Source organism: Ischnura elegans, chromosome 7 (genome assembly GCF_921293095.1).
Source record: "Ischnura elegans chromosome 7, ioIscEleg1.1, whole genome shotgun sequence".
NCBI classification, from domain to species: domain Eukaryota; kingdom Metazoa; phylum Arthropoda; class Insecta; order Odonata; family Coenagrionidae; genus Ischnura; species Ischnura elegans.
In genome coordinates this window covers 1,029,308-1,053,770 of record NC_060252.1, presented here as the reverse complement: position 1 = coordinate 1,053,770, position 24,463 = coordinate 1,029,308, and the positions used below count along the sequence as shown (strand labels likewise).

General features: G+C 38.8%; 1 protein-coding gene across 1 annotated transcript; it reads right to left on the bottom strand.

The window, feature by feature from the left end:
• Positions 1-10,400: 10,400 nt before the first annotated feature.
• LOC124162315 (piggyBac transposable element-derived protein 4-like) lies at positions 10,401-13,758 on the bottom strand. Its single transcript, XM_046538807.1, has 2 exons — positions 12,346-13,758; positions 10,401-12,253 (listed from the first exon to the last, which is right to left on the bottom strand). Exon 2 carries the CDS (start codon positions 12,221-12,223, stop codon positions 10,472-10,474), a length of 1,752 nt encoding a protein of 583 aa, XP_046394763.1. The 5' UTR covers positions 12,224-12,253; positions 12,346-13,758; the 3' UTR covers positions 10,401-10,471.
• Between the last annotated feature and the right edge of the window lie 10,705 nt (positions 13,759-24,463).

The following is a 24,463-nucleotide window of genomic DNA, read 5'->3' as shown; positions in this document are numbered from 1 at the left end:
AGCTTTTTCTAGGTAATCTCAGGCTGCAAACGTAAGCTCTGTGAATAAGAAGACTTTTCAACATAAGTTTTTGGCAGAAGACGTTTCTAATGTTGGTCTCGAGTCCGAAAAAAACCGGTGGCTCTAGGAAAACAAGTCATCTGATAGAGTTCCCGAGAGAACGTCACACCTCATGCACGCAAGGAAAACACCAAATTTAATGGTATGCACCAAAATCATCACCATTAAAAACTTCATCGCTATCACCCTTCTCTCTATTAGAGATCTAGCCTCCATGTATTTTTCCGACAAATTTTCGTAAAAAATCCAATTAATGATTTTTTCGGTGCATTCTTCCTGTATGTTACGCTAATTTGCCGAAATACCGGACAATTAGGATAAATCAAACGTTAAATCTCAACTTATTTACATATTTTATCAATTCTGAAAGTACTGGCATACCGGTATTTTTTCGCGGGTACTACCGAGACAGTACTATTATTGCTTTTTAAAACTCGTCACAAAAATACCGGTACTTTTTCTTGCCTATTCAACAAGGGTAAACGCCAGCGGTGGGGACCGTAGGGATTGAGGGTATAGGGCGGGTAGCGCGGGGGGCGGGAACGAGTTGGCTGGTTGAGGGGACGGGGAAGCACGTGAGGGGGGGGCAAAGGGCGGGGAGGGGTGGGTTTTTCGCTGCGTGGTTACGCAGGTGGCCGGGAGGGGTATAGGGAGGTAGGCGGAGCACTCGGCGGGGAAGGGCGGCGGAGGGGGGCGGATAAGCACGGGAGGGGAGGGCGGAGGAAGAGATTCTCGGAGGAGGTGGCTTTGACTGCGGAGGGATCAGGGAAGGGGAGATAGTGCCTCAGTCTGTGCCGGCGGCCGCGAGTGAGAGGAAGGGTCGTCCGCGGACTTGCTTGTTCGTCAGGTGCCGTGGTGTTGTTGATGTTTTTGTTTTCGCGGCGTGGTTCTTTTTTTTTCGTCCGGTCCCCGTGTCGGGCACGGAAGTGTTACCGGCTACTGTGCCGATTGGGAGAAGAGCACCACCACGATGTGTTTCGAGTGTTGTTGTGTGATTCATGGACTATGACCCCCCACTAGCCTGAGCGGACGGAGTATCGGAGTGGTGTTCTCGTGCTGTCATTAACTGTGATTTTCCTCCTGGACCCACTGTTGGAAAATTGCAGTCTAAACGACGGGGAAGAGATAGGAAACTAGTGGTGTGCGAACTTCCTATGAGACATTTTTCTTCGTGGAAGTGAGATAGGAAAAAATAGATCTTTCGTGCCATTTCGATATCGTTGGGGTAAACACGGGCAGTTTTTGCTGTCAGGTTTGTTTGATGTCGGCGACGGATTAATAAGGTACTTGATGTCGGCCTTATCTTGTTGTGACTGTCCCTCGCCTCTTTGAACCTAAGCGTGGCCGCTTTGTGACTCATCCTTATTCCTGTGACACCTCTTTGTGTTTGGTGAAATTCAAGCTCTCGAAGACGTCAAGAACGGCATAAACCATATCTATGTAACCCCTGCGTGTGAATCCTCCGTAAGATTGAAGACACCTGCTCACGGAGGCTTCCCTCCCGCCAGACAGTTCCCGATCGCCCGTTGCGCCTAGGGGCGCGAATACTCCAGGGTTTAACTTCTAAATTCAGGTAAATTCATCATGTAGCCATTTCATCACCATCACAAGTTTAGATAAAGTATTTCTAATTTTAAGATTGTGCACATTGAATTCTTTAAAAATTTAACCATGTATCTTTTTTGCGTATAGATATTACCTTTGTATTTTTCATAAATTTATCTTGGAATTAAATAATGACGACAGGACTCGTACTCTGCAGTGTGCGCATACAGTCTGACAAATTAACTACGGAACGAGTAATTTTATGACGTACTTTTTATCTAAATTTCCGCATTTTCATATTTTTAAATGTGGTATGTGACGAAATCAAGTGACTCAGTGCGGTTGTGTAGTTGATGCGGCATTTCTACTCGTGCTAATGAACGCGTATTTTTATTGACTATTGATACTTGGGAGCAGTAGTCGGTTTCCGTTCCATATCAGTGGTACGTATTCAAATCAGTAATGGAAAGATTCAATAATCTAAATAGCATTATCTTCATTATAACTCTCTTTAGATTAAGTGTTAAATAGTCGAGGGATGTAATATTCGTGGGGCAAAGTAATATATTCTGGAGGCCCCTGTTTGTTAACCTTTAATTATCTACATCTATATGATACCCCGCAAGCCGCCTAAAAGGCGTGTGGCAGGTGGTGTTAGGACACCAGCCGTTTCCAGCTAAAAAAATAAATAAATGAAGTACTCTAACGAGGTTGGTACTAGCGTTTATTAAAGTCCTTTATGGTTCGGGGGAAAAACGAATTCCTATATCTATCCGTTCGGCAAAACACCTCTCTTAATTTATCGCTTCTATCGTACCTGGAAATATGGTGTGGCTCTAATATTATGTTCTCTGTGTCGGTCTCAAAGATATCCATTCTCAATTGTTCAAGCAATCTGAGCCTAGCGCGCAGCCTCCGAGTCTTCAATGGCTCCCAGCCTAATTCGCTTAACATCTGGGTAACGGTGTCTGTACGTCCGTAGCAGTTTTTGACGAAACGCGCAGCCTTCCTTTGTATTTTATTCAGTTCGCGGATTAAGTTTTTCTGCACGGGATCCCATACGCTCGCTGCATATTCAAGGTGCGGTCGGACGAGAGCGAAATAGCACCTTTCATTCACATTCTCATCCGAAAATCTTCCCACAGTACGCTTGACGAATCCTAATTTCTTCAGGGCTATGCCGCAAATATGCTTTATATGTGTACCCCACGTGAGGTTCGAGGTTATCGTAACTCCCAGGTATTTCACTTCGTCTGTTTCCTTTATGTTAATACCATCCACTGCATAAACATGGTTTGAGTTGGACGAATTTCGCAAGAAATGTAACGCCATGCATTTGCTCAGATTAAGTTTGAGTCCCCACTCTAGGCTCCACAAATGAACGTTGTTCAGGTCAGATGATAGAATTTCATAGTCAGAGTGATCACAAATTTCGCGATAGATGACAGCGTCGTCAGCAAATAAACGTATTTTACTGATAATGCGGGAGCAGAGATCATAAATGTATATAATGAACAACAGGGGGCCGATTACGCTTCCTTGTGGAACACCTGATGTAACTTTTACAACCTCAGAGCTAATTCCGTCAAGAACTACCTTTTGTTTACGATCTCTGAGAAAGTCGCGTATCCAGTTTACAACTGCCTCGTTTAATCCGCATGAGTGTAATTTGTATAAAAGTTTGTTGTGAGGTACAGTGTCGAAAGCTTTCTTAAAATCTAGAAATAGTGCGTCAACTTGTCTTTTCGATTCACCAGATTTTAAAACGTCGTGAAGAAAGAGCGCGAGCTGTGTTTCGCATGATCTACCTTATCGGAATCCGTGCTGACAGTCATGGAGGAAGTTACGTCTGTCCAAGAAAGTCATGATATTGCTAAGGATGATATGCTCAACTATCTTGCCAATAATCGATGTTATTGAAATCGGGCGGTAGTTGCCTGGGTCATGTCTGTTTCTCTTTTTGAATATGGGCGTAACGCTTGCAATTTTCCAGTCTAGCGGTAACTTCCCTTCGGAGAGTGACTAATTGAATATGATCTCTAAATAAGGTGCGATCTTTGGAGCCAACTCCTTGAGGACACGCGCGGGTATTCCCTCCGGACCCGGAGATTTACTATTCTTAATGGATTGTAGTTGTTTAGTTATCCCATCACGTTGTATAGATATTTCTTCCATCGATTCGTCAGTATGTGGGATGTCTAAATTGAATTGAGTATCGTCAGTAGTGTATACACTTTCGAAGTTGGAATTTAAAGAGTTAGCTTTGTCCATGTTTTCGGTGACAAGTTTACCATCTTTATCAAATAACGTTAATTCATAATAATTAATAAATCATAATTTATCAAAGCTCTCTCGCGTACGACCAAAATGATTTCGGATTCTCTTCAAGTAATTCTCCAGGTACTCTTTTCTTAAACTTTCGCATTGCAGTGCGCATTGATTTCTTGGTTATTGAGCGTTGTGCAGCGTAACTTTCTTTAGCTTCAAGTTCCTTCAATTTATTACGTGTCGTAATGGACTTTCTGTACAAGTTGTATAGTTTTCTCTGTTTCCTAAGTTCCCTTCTGACGTCGTTGTTGTACCAGCGAGGTTCCTTATTATCACCTTTCAGTTTTTGCGGAACATGTTCGTTTATCGCTTGGCGCAGAATTTCTAAGAAGTTTTTCCATGTTACGTCTGTGCTTTGGTCCTTTGATGTAACTACGAATTTTTTGTAGGAGTCATTAAGCATCTCGCCAAATTTTATGAAGTTGCATTTATCAAATAAATAAATATTGCGTTTCGGTTTTACGGCTGACACTACATCAATTTTTAACGTTGCAAAAATTACTCTGTGATCGCTTATACCGTCAATAATATCGATTTCTTTTATCAACTTAGGATGGCTTACTGCTATAAGGTCTAATATCTTATTTCCTCTCGTAGGCTTGTCAACTACTTGGGCAAGAGATTGATTTGCAAGCATGCTGAGTAATACTTCGCTGATTTCTCTATTCCTTGAATTCTGTTTTACAGTATAAGTATCCCAGTTTATGGATGGAAGATTAAAAGCCCCCCCGACTATTACTATTACACTTTTACTGTCTCTCTGAGTAAATTCGGATATTTGATTTTCTAGAAGGTACATATTATCGACTTCGGAGTTCGGCGGTCTATAAAAGGAGCAAACATGAATACTCCTTTTGTTTCGTTGTTTAATTGTACACCGTACGCTTTCTATTTCGTTGTCAATTATTTCGTGGGCGGCACTGTGTAAATGTGATTCAACTGCTATAAAAACTCCGCCACCTGTTCTATTGCGTCGATCGCATCTGTAAATTTTATACTGTGGAGGAAAAAACTTCGCTATCGCTTCTATCTTCCGTAAGCCAACTCTCTGTTCCCATGACCACGTCTGCGTTCTGAAAAATATGCTCGATGTCGGCGCGCTTGTTTTTTACGCTACGGCAATTACCTACAACAAGGTTAATGTCATATTTTGTAGTTAGAGTTTCGGTTGGTTCTTTTCCAAGCTTTTGTATACTCAGCGATTGAATTTTATTGGCAGTATTAATAATGTTTGACATCTTTTCTTTCTCTGGAGCACGCGTTTTGGGAATAATAACGCTATTTTCCGTCATGACCGATTCTAAGCTTACTTTCTTGTATCTGTCGCATTGCGGATTTCCTCGGAGGCTACGTTTAATTAAATCATTGATAGTCCCGCTAGATGACCTACCCTCTAGTCTAAAAAATACCTACAGTGCTCAAAAATCCTACGAGCGTTGTTACAGGGTTATTTTCACATTGCATATGTTCTTCTGTTCTTTATGTCCTTATCACTTCAAGGTCGGGGTCTTAATGGTCCCCGTTTGCTTCAGGCATTAATGCTGGTAACGGCTGATGCTTTGATATGAAGTTGAATTGTGTACATTGGCGGGGATTGCTAGTAACTCTTTTGAAGAGACTGCGTTTATGGATAATTAATATAACATGCAGTGATAATAACACAACTTTTTGTTGTAGAATGGTAAGTTAGAAAATATAATCAGTGGAATTTCCATGGCCGGTTTAATGGATGTCTTATATTGAGTATATTTAAATTTTTACCAAGTATAGATAATAATCCACGTTAATTTTTGCACGTCTGTCGAGGTTAAAAATACGGTTCAGCTTCTATTAAATTGGTAGCCACATATTACACCTCGTTTTGAGAATCGGTCAGCGTAAATTTGGATTCTAGTTCTGAGGCGCTGCAGCGCGCTGTAGTAGCGGATTTGGTGTTTTAATGTGAATGGTTTTTTAGTTTAATTTGGAATATTTAAAGAATCTGTATGACTAGTCAAGGTTGGTCACGACCAGGGGTTGAGAAATATTTTCATTCGATCTGTGATATCCTGCTACCGGTGGTAAACTGTTTTATTTCAATTTTGGATTTGCATTTAAACTCTGTCGTCAGCCGTAAGAATGTGTGCACAGGAAGATGAAAAACGAGAAGTTTAGATATGAATGCTAATCTCGCTAGATATAAATTAATCAGGGCATAAGTTTTCTGAATTAGAAATGTATCGCCATGCGAGTTTGAGGACATTTTTGTTTTTGCATGGATTTCTTGACATAAAAAACAGTCTCTTCAAGTAATTTCCTTTTTTGCGCGTTCATTGGATATTAGCCAAAGAATCGGTGAATTGTATAGCTGTTAGTTCAACCCTAAATTCAAAATTTGAACGGTTAAGCTACATGAATACTTTTGAAGGTCAACGTAATTTTCCCCTGCGGCGTTAAGCGTGAATCTACCTGATTAACCGGTTGTCCTAAGGGCAAATAACGGAAAAATAACTCCCCGGTCATAAAAATTGCACTCCCTAGTAATTCAAGGAGACATTTAAACGAGACAGCTCTAATAACCGGACTCATTGTAAGGTCCTTTAATGTAGAAATGTATGCTTTGCGATTAAGCCCTATATCAATTACTATGTTTATACTTTTTCGTGAACCGTAGTCGAAGATTTTCTCATTATCGCCTAAATATGAGAGCATTATTGAAGTTGATCAATCCTGCAATGAAATTTTTCTCTATTTTCTTTGTGATTTAGTCCCGTTATTTTTTCACTTCGTCTAGCTGCTTCTGCAAGAAGTTTATGTTTTTGTCGCTTGGATTCCTTTCACCCCTTTTCGAGTCTTCTTCATGTATTTTTCATTCGGTCGTTGAGTTCACCAACTCAAAGTACAACCCGTGACTTTTTTTATTTATCTTTAATCTGTATAAATGGCTGAGCACCGATTACCATTGCCTTTAACGCAACATTTTTTCAATTTTTACTGTTTTTTCAAGTCCTGCTCACTCCTTCCGCCTCGTGGGCTCATTCGTTGTCTATCTCATCGCCCTCAGCGGTGACCATTTCGAGGATTTCTCATCCACCGCCCCCCATTCGCCATCGCTTTCGTGAACATCTGCATGTGGAGTCAAGGCAACCAAGCCACCCTCGTGGCCATTTCAGATCGTAATTACTCTGATCGTTACCTGGTCATTGGTGAGCTAGCACGACTAGATAGTAGAACTCTCCTTCTCGAGCCCTACGTGAACTATTTTCTCCTAGCATCGATCTACTTTGAGTTATATTTCCACTTACTACTAGTTTGTTAAAAGTAAGATTTTTTTATCTACGCATACGAAATTGGTACATCGTAATATGAAAATGCTCATTCATTTCCCTCAACACTTTCCCTAAGGTATATTATTGGAATTCGTTTTCCCGTGGAAAAATAAAAGAAACACTTGAGCAAAAGTTAGAAGTCAGTCTAATCACCTTAACTACGACTTGATTTGCTGTTACATTAACTGGCTAATGGCTCGTCTCCAAGCACCTCCCGCAATATGCGTATTGAGGCGGGGTAGTGTAAAGATGAAAAGGTAAAAGAATGACATTTTTCTAACATCATACGAAATTCTTCAATCTTCGATATTTTGCTCCGTTTTTGTTTGGATAAATATTTTTCTGCAACTGCTTCCTAAGTTATGTTTCACTGAAAAGGAAGAGGTTGAGCTGAGAGTCTTATCTTTTTTAATCATGAATATTTTAACATGCATTCCTTTGTTTAACGACATTAATTTAATGTTTGAATTAAAATTCTCTGCTTGCATGGGGGAGTATTCAAAGAAATTTTCCAGTATTTGCTATATTTTCGTAGAAATTCGGTTGTGAACACCCGATATTATGGAGTTCAGTTTTTAATAAATAAGGAGAGCGTGCATTGGAATTTGCATTAAAATTTTATCCTCCCTTTTTTACTCGTCACTAATTGGCTGATGAGGATTCAAAGGACATCTACCAGTGGCAAAAAAGCAAGTCCCACAAAGACGGACCAATGACTGTATGGGAAAAAATAGTTGAAAACGATTCGTCCTCACTGTAAGTACTTTCAGCTCTTCCGATTACCTATGAAAGAGAACGATAGGTACAGATGACTACTCTTTTCCGTTTTTATTTTAATAGAACTAAGGTGAATGAAAGGTATTTTATTGTAACAAAATTATTTTATGTACTTAAATGGAACGGATTGCTTTCACTTAAATTGTACGAAAAATTTTCATGGTGGATTACCAACACATTGCTACCAACTTGTCAATAGTAACTATGTGATTGCCTAATATGTGACACATTTGAGTTGATCGACATGTTGCTACAGTGGCATATTCTTTAGCGCGTGTTAATAAAGTTTGGGTTCCAAGTTGGTTGGTGTGGAATGGATATGTTTTTAGAAGGGATTGGATGCTTAGAAAGTGTAACGAGATAGAAATTTGCAAACGGTTTGCCGCCCTATCTTACTCGGCGCCGCTAAAGGCTTTACTGTGTTCCGAAACGAGCTTCGTTCGGGTCGCTTTCTCCTCCATTACATTCGCTCTTGAATTGAAGGGGTGAATGGAAAAACTCCCTCCTAATCCAATAACGCGCTTGGCTGTACATACTCCTTTGCAGGGACGGCTTTGGAGACTTTGGCTTCGTCGAGTATTCCAATCGACTTGAAAATATCATTTACTCTACGGGAAGATCATAGGCGTCGTCATCAAGTTCACTTTTTTATGTCGGTGACCCTGACTTACTCGCATGATCATTCATTCACGGATTTTTGTGTCTTATCTCATAATAGCATTAAGATGAGGACAAGTTTTGCTCTTTATTTCTTACTGATTTCTTCATAACTTTGGTCAATGGTCAAAAAATATCTATTTGTTGTTTTTATGATTTAATGATATATGACCTATACTACAGGAATTTTTTATTATTAATTAAAAAAGGTTAAGATAAGAGAAAAAAGAAAATCTATTAAAAGCTTTTAGGAAAATAGTTGATTGTAATCTATTCATCTATGTATTTTTCATTTTATAATGAAATTAAGACGCTTTTCCAAATTTTCTTGATATTGTTAACCATAAGAGTCAATTTTGTCCAAGGCTTGGCGGAATTTGGTTGGAATGATCTAAAAAAGGAACATATGCATAACACGTGAATGCGTTCACTAAACTGTAATTGCCTATTCATAGTGCCGCAATAGACGCTATTACAATCAACTCATTTCACGAAATTGGTCTGGCAATTTATAGAAACAAATAGTGACTTAAAACTTTTGTTATTTTTTTGTTTCAATGACTGTTTTTAATAGAATAAATTGACATATTTTATCAATGATTGGCAATAGAATTTTAAGGCCTCTGTTTATTCTTAAATGCTTGTACTAAATGTTGCAGTACTGATTGTCTTTGGACCTTCGTTACCACGGAAAATGTAGAAGTATGAATCTATGCGGATCTACCTTATGATAAAGGTGTGACTGTCAAATTAGCGTCCTTCTCAGACCGACCAAATAGCAAATATGTAATACGATTTGAAAATATATTTAATTGCATCTCGTTATTAGCACCTATCCCTCGCGAGTACAATTATAGAGGATGAAACTATTGGTTTGACGTGCTCCGGTTGCTAATGTTCTGTTTGTTATATTTCGAAAAAAAGCAATTTTTTTGTGTGCTAAATTTTCTTTTCTTATCTCTATATCGACGTAATTGAAACTTTTTCCCTTAATTAATTTTCAATGTCTACCTGCACCCGAAAACAGTATATTTGAGCCTTGCCAATGAATGCCTATACCCAAAGTATAAAAATGTTTCCCTCTTGGGGCTCGAACCCTCGTTCTGCGGAAAAGGCTAGGAAATAAGTTGGTTGGATCCGAGGCCGCCAATGCTGAATGCATCGTCAAATATTCTCCAAAATGCTCGCTGTTTTGATATGGCACTTCGGAAGGCGTAGGAGAAACTCTCCTGGCATGGGGAGAAGCCTGCATATTTCATCGAGAAAATAATTAACCGTCAAACAAGAGGGTTTTGGAAAAGTTTTCATTTGTCGGGTGAATGTGGGGCAGTGGCTCCCTTTGGGTAGGTGACCGTGAAGTTAGTTGGGCGCTCCTCGAGACGCCTCGCTTTAACCCTCGCCACCTGTTACTAAAAAAATTACGTCCTACCTACTTGGGGTCTTTTTTGACCCCATCGTGGATATTATTTTTTTTAATGAAAAATAATACTCCAATGACTTATATTAATGAGTATTTTATTTGAACACATAACAGGTCAATTAACAGAAAAATCCCACTCCAATATATACATTGGATAATTTACAAAAAATTAAAAATATTACAATTTTTAGAATTGAATGAGGACACAATAGAACTACATATTTAAGTACATAGTTTGATTATCTGAATGCATATTTTTAAAAGTTAACATTTGCACTGTAATTTTAAAACTTTGTTATTACAATTTACAAAGAAATTGTAATAAAAATAAAATATTTTAACAAATTCTGATGACTCAAAATATTTGTGGCAAATTTTAATCTGAATCTTCATCTCCACTACCATTACTGTCACATTGCATACAGATGCTTCTCTTTTGAACATGATTACTACACACATATCTATTGCAAATATTACAATGAGTATTGGTTTTTTTGTCACTCTTACGTGGGCATATGCAACATCTACCACGCTTATTTTTGGACATAATTTCGATTTCATTTTCTGGCAGAATGTTGCCAATCCCAGCATTTTTTATGGCAGTCTGAATTCTTTTTGTTTGGCAACCGGTTTTTCCTATTCGACGATGAATTTCAGGCGTTATCAATTCTTTTGCTAATTCTAAAAGGAACCGCCGCCTAGAATTTTTTCCGCGGAAAGAGGGGTATTTTCTCAAATACATTTGATATGCATTTATACCTGCAAGGTCCACGATATCAAAGAAGATAGTCAATGGCCATCGTCTAGTCCCTCTTTTTACAGAATACTGTCGAGCCATTTGATCCACAGTATCCACACCAAATTTTGTTGAGTTGTAATAGAGAATTACTTCTGGTTTTTTCTTTTCAGAGGAACATATTTCAAATGCCTTATGTTGAGTAGACAATAATACCACTGATTTTCCTTTGCTGGGGACATAAGAAGTCAAAAGTGTGTTATGGGAAAATGCAGAATTTGAGGAATTAATCTCCCTGTTTTTTGATGGGAGCATTATTGGTGGCAATTCCCTGCGATTTTTTCGCATTGTACCCACGAGTGTTAGGGATAATTTTAATAAATCTTGGCCAAGATCAAAACTTGTAAAAAAATTATCTGTGGTGATGTTTCCACCAGACCCACTCAAGTGACTCACCAGATCCATTACTACCCGCTTCCCTTGCTGTATTTCACGCATATCTCCATGTTTACCTGCGTAGATTTGCAAATTTACAATGTACATATTTTCGCAATCCACAGCCATCCAAATTTTAATGCCGTATTTTCCTGGTTTCGAGGGAATATATACTTTAAAAGCACACCTTCCTCTAAAAGTACATAAATGTTCATCAACAGTGATATTCGGACCCGGAATGAATGAACTTTTACATGCACTAGAAAATAAGTTCATCATTTCTGACACAGCTTCTGCCTTGTTTTTTGTTTCCCTTTTGCGTGCTTCCCGAGTTTCTTTATTATCAAATCTTAAACAGCTTAGAATATTTTCAAAGCGACTTCTTGACATAGTTGCTTTAAAAATTGGAAATCCAAATTCATCTGACCAAAATTCGTTCAAAGGTTTTCCTCGCCCTTTCTGAACACCGTATGTGATACACAGGCCAAGAAAAGCTAAAAACTCAATGGAATCGAGGTTCTTCCATTTGCGTAAGCTTTTCCTATCCTTGATTTGGTTTGCCCGTTGATTAGTGTATTGACAAATATTTTTAACCATTAAATCAGTTATAAAGCATCGAAAAAATTCAGATTTTTCCACACACTGAATATGTCCTGGGAAACCTGCGTCCTGCCTGATAATATTCCTGGAGAGTATTTTTCCAGGCGTCTTTGGCTCCACAGTATCCCATTTTATTTTTTCATCTTTACTCACCATGAACCGTGAATCGTCTTTGACATATTCATCTTGTATTTCCTCATCCTCCTCTTGGTCTTCTATTTCCACCTCCATGTTGTCTTCCTCTGCTTCACTTCCATCACTCTCATTTGGAATGTCTTCTTCATCTGAGCCAAATAAATCGGTAAGAGCTTCGTTCTCGCTGTATCCAGGAGCAAATTTGACTCTATAGGCTGCCATAATTAGGAATTATTCCTGTATAACCTAATCCTACATTGGACAAGAGGAGATATGCATAATAATACACCCTAATAAGTAGGAGTTGCAATTACATCGCACTTGGCAAATAAAACAACACTAACCATTCAACAAATGCATATGCCGTTGACAAAGTGATTTTTTTTGCTTTGCTCTTAAATCCACTAGATGCAATATTTAAAACACATCGATTTCTTCAAAACCCTCACAAAAATATTGTGATTATTTCCTCACGGGAGCTGAAAAAAAAGGAAAGTGGAACTACGAGAGGCTTCAAAAACTTCATATAACCTAGTAAATATATGAATCAGAACAATTTCCCGTAAAGGAAATAAAATTAGTACTGAAGTAGTTGGTAGGTAGTACTATGGTTTACAAAGAAACACTTACCGGTCCGCTAATAATTCGAATGTGGGAGATACTCTTGAGCCGGATACAAAGGTTAGCTATGACTTCTGCAGTCAACGGAGGCGTGACCACAAGTGACGATTCTCACTGTATATGCCGAGCTCATATCAGAGGCCGAATACTACTACTAATTGTAAGTAAGTCAAGATACGAGTGGAGAGAACAATTGAGAGAGATTGCTGGTTACAAAGAAAGCACACTGTTGATGAAGAATCAGCTCTGCGAAGATAACAGTTAGATTCAAAGTTGCAGAGCAATGAGGGCTTCTACAATCATCAGAGGAGCGACCACAAGTTATCTCTCTGTATCAGCTGAGCTTATTTCAGTGGACGAATATTACGACGCCCGGAGAAAACATTGACTAGGCCTTGCTGATTACAAAGAAAACACCCTGATGGCGAAGAATTAGCTCTGCGCTGATAATATTTGGGTTGGAAGCTGCAGAGCAAGCTGAAAACGTAGTTTGCTAGCAATCACTTGGTATTATTCAGCTGTTTTTATGAGATGGGGTGAGGTGAACATGATTGACTGCTTATGAGTTAGTCTCCAAGTTCAATCATTTGACACTGCTGGTATGGAATAGATTTTGCTTTTGGTTAGCTAATCCTCTATTCATTTCCCTAAGTGGTAATAAAGCTTTTTCAATACGACGGTGTATATTACCATTATATCAAATTCGGTATCACATGCGAAGGAAATACATCCAAAAAATCCATGGCGATCCTCTACGATGTTCTTCCCTTCTAATAATTTTAACATTCAATATGTTACTCATTTTATGATTAAAATGCTAATATTTATTCCTTACATGACAGAGTCATCAAAAAAGCAAACATTTGTTCAATTATTTATGAAAGACGATGATAATTCACCTCCAGGTGTTGAATCACGATCGGGGAGATTTTAGTTCCACATGCCCTACCTGGGGTCAGAATTGACCCCAAGCCAGAAATTATTTTTTTTTAAGGATTCTTGATGCAAATGCTTTGAAAATGAAAAATGGAATTGATGTAAACTTGTTTTATAGGAGCATTCCTAAAATAATATGAATTAAACTGTAAAAGTTAAAAAGTTATTCACATTTTTCTATGAGCTGGGGTCAAAAAAGACCCCAGGTAGGTAGGTAGGGAGGGTTAAATTGCTGATCACGTGCGTTCACCGTCTTCTCATTTCTTGCGGGAGAGATATTGGAGCCCGGCCAAAGAGTGCGCTGTCAGAGCGCTCATAGGCGCCAGATTAGCTGCGAGTGCATTCGTGTCTTAAGCACGTGGGCGAACATTCGTCCTCAGAAATGAAATATCCTTTGACAGCGAGAACTGGTCCACTTCCTCGAGTGGTGTTAATCAGCAAGCCGGATTTTGTTTAGAAGACGTTTCCCTCCCCTTCAACTGGTCGTGTTTGCATTATCGTGGCGTATTGGTCGCATAATTCTTGCGCTATCTTATTGAAAGTTTTAGTGCTTATACCGTACATCCTGGCGTAGAGTAAGTATATTATTATGATTAAGAACTGCGTCGCATGGGGAGTGGGAACTGTGCTGGTCCAAAAATTTCCGAGGAATCTTGGGGAGGTAATTTCGGATGTACATGGGCCCAGGCGGGAATGTAAATTCCACCCTTCTATCGAAAAGATATTCGTCGTCTAGGAGGCGGAGTGACTGATTGTGTGGCTCTTGAGGTTTCATTTGAAAACCGTAAATTACTACGAGCATCTAAATGGCTTTCCCATCGACGTGGCGTTAGGATATCGTATTAAATTTACTTGGTTTTTGTCCAAAAAAATTTATTATAATCACAGAATGTGGATGAGGATAAAAATTGCGAGTACAAAGTATTTTTTGCAATGATGGTAGTGTGGTGTATATTGGTCTAACGGGAAGAAAATTTAAATACGAAAGCAAAGAGCACAGAAACTTTTATGTGGGCGGAGGAGGTAGTTATTAGTTCGTTGAAAATGTCTTTAATTTTAAATATTTTAGTGATTTTGATTTTGAAATTTTTCATTTTAATCAAATGGGTGATAAACTTAATTTTTTTAGAACAATTTCAAATGGTCAACTGGCCGCATGCTTTATATAATGACTATTTGTTCTAGACCCACTGACCTGTACTTGTGGCAGATGTATCCTAAGAGCATGAAAGGGACGTGATAATCAACTAAAAACCCGCATTCGTCATATTCATTTCACCTTTTAACCGTATTAGGTGATTCTATGGAATTTTTATGGACTGAAATAAAGTTATTTTAATTATGAATACCGCACACTCCGACGAATATAAGCCTGAACTAATTACTTGAGTGTGATTTTTAGGTGGTTTTATTGATTGTATTTTATAAGGATGTTTTGTGGCTCATTTTCCTTCCGGCGCGTCTAATTTTCAATTATACGTGCCTAACTGTGACAATAAAATACAGTATTATAATTATATTAGTAAAGAAATCAGCTGCAAATCTGTGCGAGTCAGCGAATAACAGCGATTTATGTTCCTAGCCGCAGTAGACGTGAGCTTCGACACGCTAGCATCAGCGCAGAGTAGGCACATGGTAAATTGCGTCTCCCAATGCTTCATGGGTCAGAATCACAAAAATAAGAATTTGAGAATTTTTAAAACCTATTTTATACTTTGTAATCCTCCAAACTTTACCTGTGTGTGGACGAGTAGAATAATTTCGGAACAATTTGAATTAGGTTAAGTTGGGACGCTGGGAGAGGAGATAAAATATTTTCGTCGATCGCTTCTCAGAACGACTTCAATAGCATTTGGTAATACATATTTTGAAGTAAATACGACAGGCTACATGCACTGCTACCAGGGAAACCCACAACCGCCTTCTCTTTCTTTCAATCCGGAGGGGCAAGAGACCCGTTACCCGAACACGTGTGGGACCTCAGGGAAGTGGGAAGGGGTCTTTAGTCGGGACATTTTGCCATCTTTTGTCATTTTGCTATTTTGCCACATGACGCTCCACCCAACTTGAGTTTATTGCTTTTCTAGGGACTGTCTGGCTTGCAAGTGAAGCTGCACGTGTTAATAGATGAGGTCTTTACCCTTCACCCGCTTCCTTTTGGACGGATTTTATTGCAGGTCCGCCACTAGCCGCATGCCGCTAGTATGCATTTTCGCTCAAAATCCAAACATTTCACATTTTCTTTACGGATTCCAACCCTACCCCAACAGGTTATCCAGGGGAATACCCAAATTTCCATGGGTAAATATTACTCCTCTTTTAAAGCCCATCCAAATTCCGGTCGTAACATTTTGGTCCCCTTCAGTTTCAACTTTTCTGTCGATGTGAACACATACCCATCACTAATTGCGAAGTACTATTTTGGCTACAGTTATTGTGATTTACAGTGATCTCGCATGGGCATCTCGCAATGTCATGGGCATTTACGCGGCGTAAACTGCACAAAAAAATGCTGGAGAAAAATGAGAAAACCATGGATTCTCGAAAAAGGAATTTGAATGCATATCTAGAGAGTTGTTTCAGAATACACGGAGATGAGGAGGCAAAACTTGAGCTTAACCCTTGAACGGCTAGCGTGCCCATATGGGCACAGCTGCAGTGGTCTAAAGAATTTCGTATAAATTCCGACCCAAACTTTATAGAGCATGCTGTTTTCGCCAAGAATGATTACAATGTATTAATTTATTCGGTTCGTGTGCTTACGGCCAATATTTGTACCTGCAGTTGACTGTGGAATGATAGATATTCTTACTCACTCTGTTCGAGGAGGCAAAAGAGAAAATATAGCGAAGTGTCTTCAGTAAATGCAATTTTTTTCCTTTTTATTTTTTATACTCGGCTAAGTATTTAATCTTATCCTCATAATGAATGTTGTCAACTTCGGTTTCTTTTGCCAGAATTGTGATATCTTTCGTATGAGACAAGGAATTTGAATATATTTTTGAGTGATCCCATATGGGCACGCTAGCCGGTAGCCGGGGGTGTCTTTTTTGGGGGGTGTCCTTCGCTACAAACGTCGTTATTGGGTCTGTTATCAAATAATTTCGATGTAAAACGCTAAGTTTTTGTCAATAATTCATTTTTTCTTATGTCCCTCGATTTTAACGACTTCAGTATTTTTTGCTGTATTTTTTTGTAATATTTCCATTAATTTTTAGCACAAAAAATTCATTTTATACTATTCAACACTTTTATTCATGGTGCTTGCGTTATACTTTGCTCAACTACCTAGTATGAAGAATGATAGGGCTATTTTCTACCACTCGTATACATACCCTAAAATCTAGGGCATGGTGGAAGGGGAAAGGATGCTTGATAAATAAAATGATGAAGCTCATGGTGACGCGCTTTGTATCGCGTATAAAACTTTGAAACAATAAAAAGGAGATTGAACCTTGATCACATCGGCCACATTGAACTCGTTATCAACTTTTCCAATTAAGTCCAATCCCTGGTTGTAAGTCGCAAGGAGACAATCAAGACGAAAGTTAACAAGCAACCATTGAACCGCCCCGCTGCTCCCATGCTTTCGCACGGAAGAAAAAAGGGAATATTGTTGTTGTTAGGTACCTAGAATGACTATTTGGTAGTGACAGTCACGTCACCTTGCCAATGTGTACACCTGCTCACAAAGATGACGAGATTCCCAAGCGTTACCTCAAAAATGGTACAAGTTAGGCAGCCGGCAGTGGTCTCTAGCTACAATATTTAGATGGGCGGAACTGATCTCACGGATCAAAATATCAACAGGTACAGGAATGTTATCAGAGGAAAAAATGGTGATGGTCCACATGAAGCTATCTCCTTGATGCTGTCATTGTAAATGCCTGGATCTGTACGGAAAGTAATGGTTCAAATATACCGCAGTAAGCCTTTAGGCGAGAGATTGCACAAGTAATTGCAAGAGCATTTTTGTAACGAAGATGTACCTTTCCCAGACCTGGCGGTCGTATTTAACATTCCCGATCAAGTGCAACCAATCATAGAAAGTCTGATGACATAAGGTATGGTGGCAGCGATAACCAATTTGTCCCGTTTCATCAACGCCGATGTTCTTATGAAGAATATTCTTCCTGCGCGCGCTCAGAATATGCTAAGTGCAGAGGTCTTCGCCGTCAATGAAATTTTATCATACTTGGCTATTGAAAATCCAATTTATAGCATTCAAAGACTCTACCAGCAATATAGGAATAATTTTGTTAATAAACTCATTGATAACGTGTTTTTTTATTCAATAACTGTTTTCAAATCTGAGTTTTTTACTGTTAAGTTCTTTGGACAGCCAAAAAAAAAATCTTTAAACCGAAAAAATATATTATAATGATTTGAAATTACTTCAAATTGCCAAATAAAAGAGGTATTATAGGTATATGCAACAATATATGGCGTATTGCGCAATAAAAATGAGAACTATGATGGTTCGAGAGATTTTTCGGCAGAATGCAGACCGGTGGCCGGAACGGCTAGCGTGCCCATATGGGCACACCCCCTCTAGCAAGAACGACTCAACAGAATTTTAAAACAAAGTGTTTATGTGAATGCTTGGGCAGTAATTAAGCAGTTTTTAACCGAAAAACAAAATAAAACTCCGAAAAAAAACTCTGCTGTTAAAGGGTTAATAATTTTTTAAACATGAAATTTTTTTATTCCTACGAGAGAAGATGGCGAGCTAGTTCGCGATCAAACTCTTCTTTTTTGAAGAGGAATAGGGTAGTTTCCTGCATCAAAGAAAACGAAAGGCATTGATTGCGATTCGTTACCCACTATTAGTGTATTCATAATACACAAATTATTTGGTTTTTGAAATACCGGTTTAGACGAATGGCAAGGGTCAAATTTTATCCTCATTTGAAAAAGGCCAGATTGGCGCCCATGCGATTCCACTCCACGTGACGTCACAGGGACCTAGATTCTACACGAGAGGATAGGAGGTATACATCGTCTGAGGTTACCAATGCATGCATGAGGCACAGAGCTCAGGGAAACATGTCTTAATAATCACCTATTAAAACTGGCTAAGGTCGGAAAGTTTTCTTCGTTTGATAAGGTATTAATAAACTTTTTTAAGCCAAGCGCTACCAGCCAGCAAAGTACTCAGCTACCCTCTAGCATCATCTACATTTACTCAATACCCTGCGAGCCACCTCTAGGGTGTTTGGCAGGGGGTGATCAATCACCAGCATGCAGCATGCATTTGGACTCCCTAGCATCCTGCGTCCTATCAGCGCTCAGAGCCTCGATCAGGGTCATCTCACAAGGCGGGAGGGGGAACCAGAAATGCGTCGCACGGACTTTCCTACTTTTTGAAATTTGTCACTTTTCATTTAATCGCGAAAAATAGATATCGTCATTTAAAAATCTTAAAGCGTGAAATACGTACTCCAGGAGTAATAATCTTTCGATTTAGGTAATAAAAAAATAATAGGAAACCACCTTATTGCACTTGGTTGGACAAAATTGTTGATTTCCTTGATGTTGAATTTCGCAACCTTCAAAGCACCTCTGGTTCGTATTTTCCTTGTATTCTAATGGTGATATGGGGTCCCCTGGGATATTGTTCTAGTATTATTATTTTTTAATCGGTACCTACGAATTAAAAAAGAGAATGGGCCTTTTAGTTGATGTCCCGAAGCCAAAATATGGTATATTCAGTGATGGAAACACAGCCTTTCTTAAAAAATTCTCGCCTATCGGCTGAAATAACTGGTGAGGATCAATGTTTTTGATTGCTTTCTTTTCATTGTTGCAATAAAACATCTTTTTATTACTGCTTTATGCAGCACTTTTCAGATGAAATGACATAGTTAATTAATTTTCAGGAGTAGAGGAAGAGTTAATCTTTCAATTCTCAACAGTTTTAATGTCTTTGTCTTGCGGAGTTTTGATTTATCCAGTAAAATTTAATAAGTTCTGTATGGATACAGCGGAGAATATTGTGAGACATTATGGTTGGTTTTACATGCCACCCACAGTGCACAGAGTGTTAATACATGGTGCAGATGCCATTAAGTCGGCTCTTCTTCCTATTGAAGATCTGTCGGAGAAAGCCCAGGAATCTCGTAGTAAAGACATTAGAATATATCAAGAGCATAACATGAGAAAAATATCTCGACTTCACACTAATGAGGATATTTTCCGGAGACTGATCCTAACATCGGATCCTTTTATTAGCACATTAGGAACTGAACTAAACAAATGCCGGGGTCTTAAAGATCTTCCGCAGGAGGTACGTGATCTCTTGGTCTTGCAAGAGTCGCAAAATTCTTCGAGTGAATGCGAAGAGGAGGATGGGTGGGATTCAGAAGAATCTGATGCTCAACAACTAAAATACATTATTGTAAATTTATGAGGAATTAACCATGATTTTATGAGAATAAAAGAGTCACTTAAATACGATTTTGACACTTATTTAATAATTACTTTTTAGTCAATAGAGAAGAATCTCACGAAACCTGGAAATCGCACCTCTTTAACGTAAGTCAATGCACCCAAAAATCCTACTATTAGCCGTTTCTTTGTTTATTGACTAATTTGAAAGATCATTAACTCATTCTATGAAACTAATTATCATTTTTTTACATAAATTTATCATGATAACCGTTTATCTATCTACAATTAGCCAGTTGATAAGTTTAAGTTCCACGATATCGCATAAAATAATAGTTTTTTCGTAAAAATAACAGCAGAAATGAAAATAGCTTGCCAAAAAACCTGTAGGGAGCAATTTTTAAAGACATCCAACGAAAATCTGATTTTTATCTAACTTTTTCGCGATCCGGACCACCGTGCGACGTCGCCCCCGGGGGGCGTGGTCGCACGCTCCCTCTTCTCCTCCCTCTTCTGCTTGCGCCACTTGGCTCGCCGGTTTTTGAACCAGACCTATTGCGCATGCGCAATGAGGAGAGGGAGAGAAAGAGAGAGAGTTGAGATGCGTGCGGAGACAGACATCGCCATCTGCATATTTAGCTGGGTGGCGAGAGTCGGTCAATAAAATTGCGGAGATGACAAATGGGAGATTATTATTTAAGGTGTTCTCTCGGCGAAGGTAGCGTGGAGGGTTTTGCGGAACACCCTTTCCTGTCTTCCCATCCTTCCGAGGAGATATACTCTTGGAATTGCCATTATCGTGTTATGTAGCAATCTCGTACTGTAGTGTATATTAATTTAGTGCATAATTCTGTATTTAAGCAGTATTAAAATAACGATGTTTTATAAGGGACTTGGCGATTAATTTTTCAGTTTTTACAGAGTGTTTAACCCATAATCAGCTGTTTTCTTTGTTGAATGATGATTTATCCAAGTAAGCATCTTAATTATGGATAAATTTTTTAATTTATGCAAATTTTGTACCAGTGGCGTAACAAGGAATCCTTGAAGGGGGGGGGGGGGGATTGGATGGCCAGTATTAGCGACGGGAGGTGGGGTGAGGATGGGGTAACGGCAAATTTTTGAGAAACGACATGCCTGTAAATGAAATTTTACATAATTTTGGCGCTAAAGATTTCCTTTAAGCAGATGCATTTATTACGTGTCATAACTGGAAAATGTATTCAATTATTTTTTTTATTTCTCTGAGGCTTTTGGGGGGTGGGGGATCTATGTCCTCATTGCCCCCCATAGTTACGCCACTGTATTGAACCTTTAATTTGTTGTACGAGTCACTGGATGCTCAGTTGCCGAATATGCATGATCAAAGAAAAGTGTCCTTGGATCACTTATGTTGTGGTTTTTATCCTTGATATTTTATAGCTGAACTGCCCAAAAAATTGACTTACAATTAGTGAACTATTGTGATTGTACCTTGCGTTTTGTTACTTCCGTATTCGTTTTGTTAACTCAAAGAGTTAGTAAGATTAACTTTAAACGTTAAAAAAATATTTGAATAAAGATATTGGTGCTCTGTAAACCAACATTAATGGCATCATTATTGACCAATTTGGCAATTGAATGACGAAATAGGTTTGTTTCATTTTTCTTGTCATCAGCAGAGGAATGTCGAATGTTCTTAAATTTTATGTTCAGAGTGGAAAAGAGATATTGGTATATTTATTTATTTTCATCGCCCCGAAAACAGCTCATTTAAGGCCTTTTCCATCGGAGGAAATAAAATGAAACGACGATTTACACACACTGGGTTCATTCCATGGGTAGGGGCAATCTACCAAGGCGGAACTCGAACCCGCGACATTCGATCTGGCAGGCAAGTACTTAACCCCGCCGCCACCGTGGCCGACAAAAAGTATAGTACTGAGAAAAGTTATTTGAAACAAAATATTGCTTTCAAGATTTGTTCGCAAGGAAAATTTAAAGCGCTGAGTAAGTACCATTACAATATAAACCCTGGTTTAAGGCAAATAAATCAGTGATGCAAGCATGGAATACGATTCCTATTATTACCTTTTTCTGGATTGAACGAATTAAATTAATTTCGATCGTTTCGTTTAGTTTTTCCATCATAGTTTGTCCATTTTCCGTGTTAATGGCAATCATCATACGCCAAATGGCAAGGCTTATCAAAATGGCGGGTATTTATTTGGCTTTTTCATAATGAAACATGCCGTTATAGATTACTCATTTATTTGATTGTTGGATACGGAAGTTAAGTAGTATGTGTATGAAGGAAAGTGTGGCAGGTGAGTATAGAGTTATTTAGTAGCAGGTCAATGTAGACTTTGCTTTTATTTGATCGGTAAGTGCGGTTTCCAAGTAGGCTGTCGATAGAAGAATGTGGAAGCTTTAGAAAGAACTATGTATATTTTAAGCATCCGTTTGTAATCCCAGCGGACGTCACCGGTGCGGGTCCGCGGGGATATCCTTTCGCCCTCGCCGCTGGCGTTGCTTACCGCATCCTGCTTCTTGTATCTGAATGTATTATTCGCGGAATGGCGATGAGAAAAGATCAATTCGTATTTAAGGTGTAATTTTTTCGTTTGAATCGTTTTAATTCCTTGAATTCAATAAGATATTTGTTTCCCTGCTTGTTTTTAAATATGCATGTGATTTCTTTGCAATAAGTTGTCAAAACATTACTTGTGACGCACGACTTACATTTTATTCGTTACGAGTCTACTCAGGCTAGAATGATGCATGAATTATTTGCCCCTCCTCATTTCAAGGGAGTCGATAGGTACTGTTGTGGTGAGATGACAGCTTTGTTTATTGCAACTCAATAACAAATCTGTTCCCTCGGTTAATATGGAAATAACTGCGTATGTATGAAATAGTTTATCTGGGAATTTACTGAGGGCCTTTTGGCTATAAAATTTGTATTGGTGCAGTTTTCATCGCTGGCGTTTCAATAGTCGAGCTCCAGTGTTGGCATTTCTGTAAAGGATATAGTTTTTCTGGCCTTATACGATTAGTAAGTATTGATTATATTTGTGCTGTATGGAACTTGCCTTGAACACACTGGATATCAACCATATGTAACGTTCGCCAGAGCTTTACATGTCTGTACGTACTAACGACATTTTCTTCTCTATCCCTGTCGATACCCTACTTTACAACTCCCGAGGTTTCGTTTAATTTAGTCTCTTAATGTTCATTACTAGTAAGATAGAGATTTTGCGATTCCAGGCCAACTGGAATAAAAATGGAAACATTCCAACAATACCTAGTAGAATAACAAGACCACCAATAACAAGTATGAATTCTATCTGGCCATAAGCCTCTAAGTAAATTTAATTAAGTGCCACCTTTTCACCTTGCGGCTATTTACGGAATGAAAAAGGAAGCCCTAGTTGGGCGAGCTAAACCGAGCAAGCGCTCTGTCATTCGATCGATAAGCGCTAATGGATTTAAGCTTGATGTGGGAGAATTATATTTTATTGATATGACAGCGGCGTCCTCTCCACCTGGATGTTTTTGCGTTGTTCATTCTATGAAGAAATTATTCAAGCGTGAAGAGACTCTTCTCCGCCATTTTATGTCACTATTATTTCATTTGTCCTTTAGAAAGGTATTTATTTATCTAAGTTGATCACATACAGCATTTATATCAATTTATAGTGAAAATGTTACATGATAACAAAGGGTATAAAAGAGAAGTTTAAAGTATAGCTACAAAACATAAATTACAAGATTACCGAATAAGAGATTAAAAAAAATAAACGAAAAGTTGCAGTATAAAACCAACCACTGGCGTGAAAATTCTGACGCTGGAGCCTTTAAAATAATTGAAACGTTGTTTTTTCTACATAGGCGGCGGGGTACTGTCCTCGTCTGTCAAAATGACGATAAGTTCTGGCTCGTGTCCCACCGTGGTAGGTTCCCTATTACCAGGACGTGGAAATTTTCGGCCGTCCGCCGTTATTCATTCTAGCCCTCCGACATGAAGGCCAATTAGTGCTGTTCGCGGGCTGATGAATATAAATAATTGCAATATCTTAATGCAGACCGTTGTGAAAAAGCTATTTTGAAATTATTCCAAACGCTCCCACGGTAAAGGATTTCCGGAGAATCACTCCTGCTACGTTTACATGTACTTTTATTTTCGCGAAATGAACATTTTTACGAGTCCTACCGTTTAATTGGAAATGTTTCGCTTTCGATTGGGGAAGATGGAGGTGATAGGTTGAGTTTTGGAGACAAAACGTGAGCGGGAAGGTGGCAATTACAAAGGTACTGGAAGTAATGGGAAAGGAAAGGAAACATTTGGAAAAAAGATGAAGAGGGTAAAGCGCAACACTCCGTCCGTCGGATGGGTCGTAAAGCCTTTGGTCCCCTTGGTGCCTTTCTTTAAGAGTAGGCTGATGCCGACGCCGGGTTTCTCTCCACCCTTCCTTACCTACCCATCCCTCATGGCCCAAATGACCTAAGCTGTCGGTCGTCTCCTCCAAATACAAT